Source organism: Acomys russatus, unplaced genomic scaffold (genome assembly GCF_903995435.1).
Source record: "Acomys russatus unplaced genomic scaffold, mAcoRus1.1, whole genome shotgun sequence".
Taxonomy (NCBI): domain Eukaryota; kingdom Metazoa; phylum Chordata; class Mammalia; order Rodentia; family Muridae; genus Acomys; species Acomys russatus.
The window spans coordinates 14,458-16,022 of NW_026131756.1; the positions used below are offsets into that span (position 1 = coordinate 14,458).

General features: G+C 43.7%; 1 gene segment (V, D, J or C); it reads right to left on the minus strand.

The window, feature by feature from the left end:
- Nucleotides 1-290: 290 nt before the first annotated feature.
- Nucleotides 291-852, minus strand: LOC127186448 (Ig heavy chain V region 3-like). The segment is given in 2 exon segments: nt 291-667; nt 750-852. Coding segments are annotated over 2 exon segments (480 nt in total).
- Nucleotides 853-1,565: the final 713 nt, after the last annotated feature.

A 1,565-nucleotide genomic window follows, 5' to 3' on the forward strand; every position in this document is an offset into this window, starting at 1 on the left:
CCAATGTGACCCAATTGGTTAGCCCTGTGAGCTGGAGCTGGTCTCTGTTAATACATCATGTTTTTCCCTTTTGTATTGATTTGCTAAAGAAGAAACATGTCAATGGAGGTTATACTGGTGAAGATGTTGAAAGGTCTGGTACTGTATGGGCATCCTAAATCAACATCACTTTACTCATAGGTGTCCTTTTACAATGTTGACAAGGGCACTAAGTACTGTGATGAGGCAGAAAAATAAATGCTCAAATGATTATTTTTGAGCAAGTCTCCAGTCTAATCTTCTCTTTCATTTCAGTCCCAGGGCAGCTTCTTGCTCCTCCAGGGTTTCTGACACACTCGGAATGTGGTTGCAAAACTGTTGTCTCTCGCACAGTAATAGACCGCGGTGTCCTCAGATGTCAGGCTGCTGAGCTCCATGTAGGCTGTGCTGGAGGATTGTCTGCAGTGAGTGTGGCCTTGCCCTGTAACTTCTGATTGTAGTAAGATATTACCATTTCCAGGATAAATACCTCCAATCCACTCCAGCTGCTGTCCTGGCTTCTGCTTCACCCACTGCATATAGTAGTCAGTGAAGGTATAGCCAGAAGCCTTGCAAGACAACTTCACTGAGGACCCAGGTCTCCCAAGCTCAGCTCCAGACTGCTGCAGCTGGACCTGGGAGCAGACACCTGTGGGGGAAAAGTCAGAGTGGATGTCATAGTCACCTCAGTCCCATCTCCTCCTCAGATTTTGACTTTGAGATCCCCTTACCTCTAATTACTGACAGGAGGAAGAGGACAAGCCAGCTCCATTCATCCTTAGGGACAGTGTCTTCACTGACTGTAGAGAGGACACTGATCAGATGTTTTTCCATGGTGTGAACATCCTTGTATTTACCACATAGACTCAGATTAATTTGCATATTATGAGCATGGTACTATAGATAAGGCCTTAGTTCAGCTGTGGAGGAAAGAGGTACAAACACCTGGGTCAGACAGCAGGATGCTGAGGTTCAAATCCTAATTCACTAAGAAAATGCATCTCATTCCTGCCTTTCTTTCAAATGTATGCAATTAACATTTGGGGACAAGAATGACCTCACAGACTTATCTGTGGCTAAGTACTCTGCCAATCATTCTCAGCACTTTGGTCGTCATGAATGTCTGCTTCAGTCATTAAACACTGCACACTGAGAGCTGAGATCAACACTAATCTACTTGGTATAAACATAATTATTTATAAGTCAGCTTGACAACATGACCATTAGCAGTAAAACTCGGGTCTCCTAGGCCCTATGTCATCTCTAGACATGGGCTTTTGATCATGTTTACTTGGGACAAACTCTTTGCTGTGGTTCAGGCTAAAAACCAATTTAGAAAGAAGTTGCTCTCTATGTAACATCCAGGCACTAATGGCACATCTTACCAGAAGACATGTTGTAAACTGCAATGGCTGGTACTACATGAGATCACAGATGGCTTTGCTCTCCCTTCGAGCTACACAGCACCTTTCTGCACTAGAAAACCTAGCCAACAGGTAGAATTTACAGATCAGAACTTTTTTCTATATCCTACAAGGAAAGTCCTT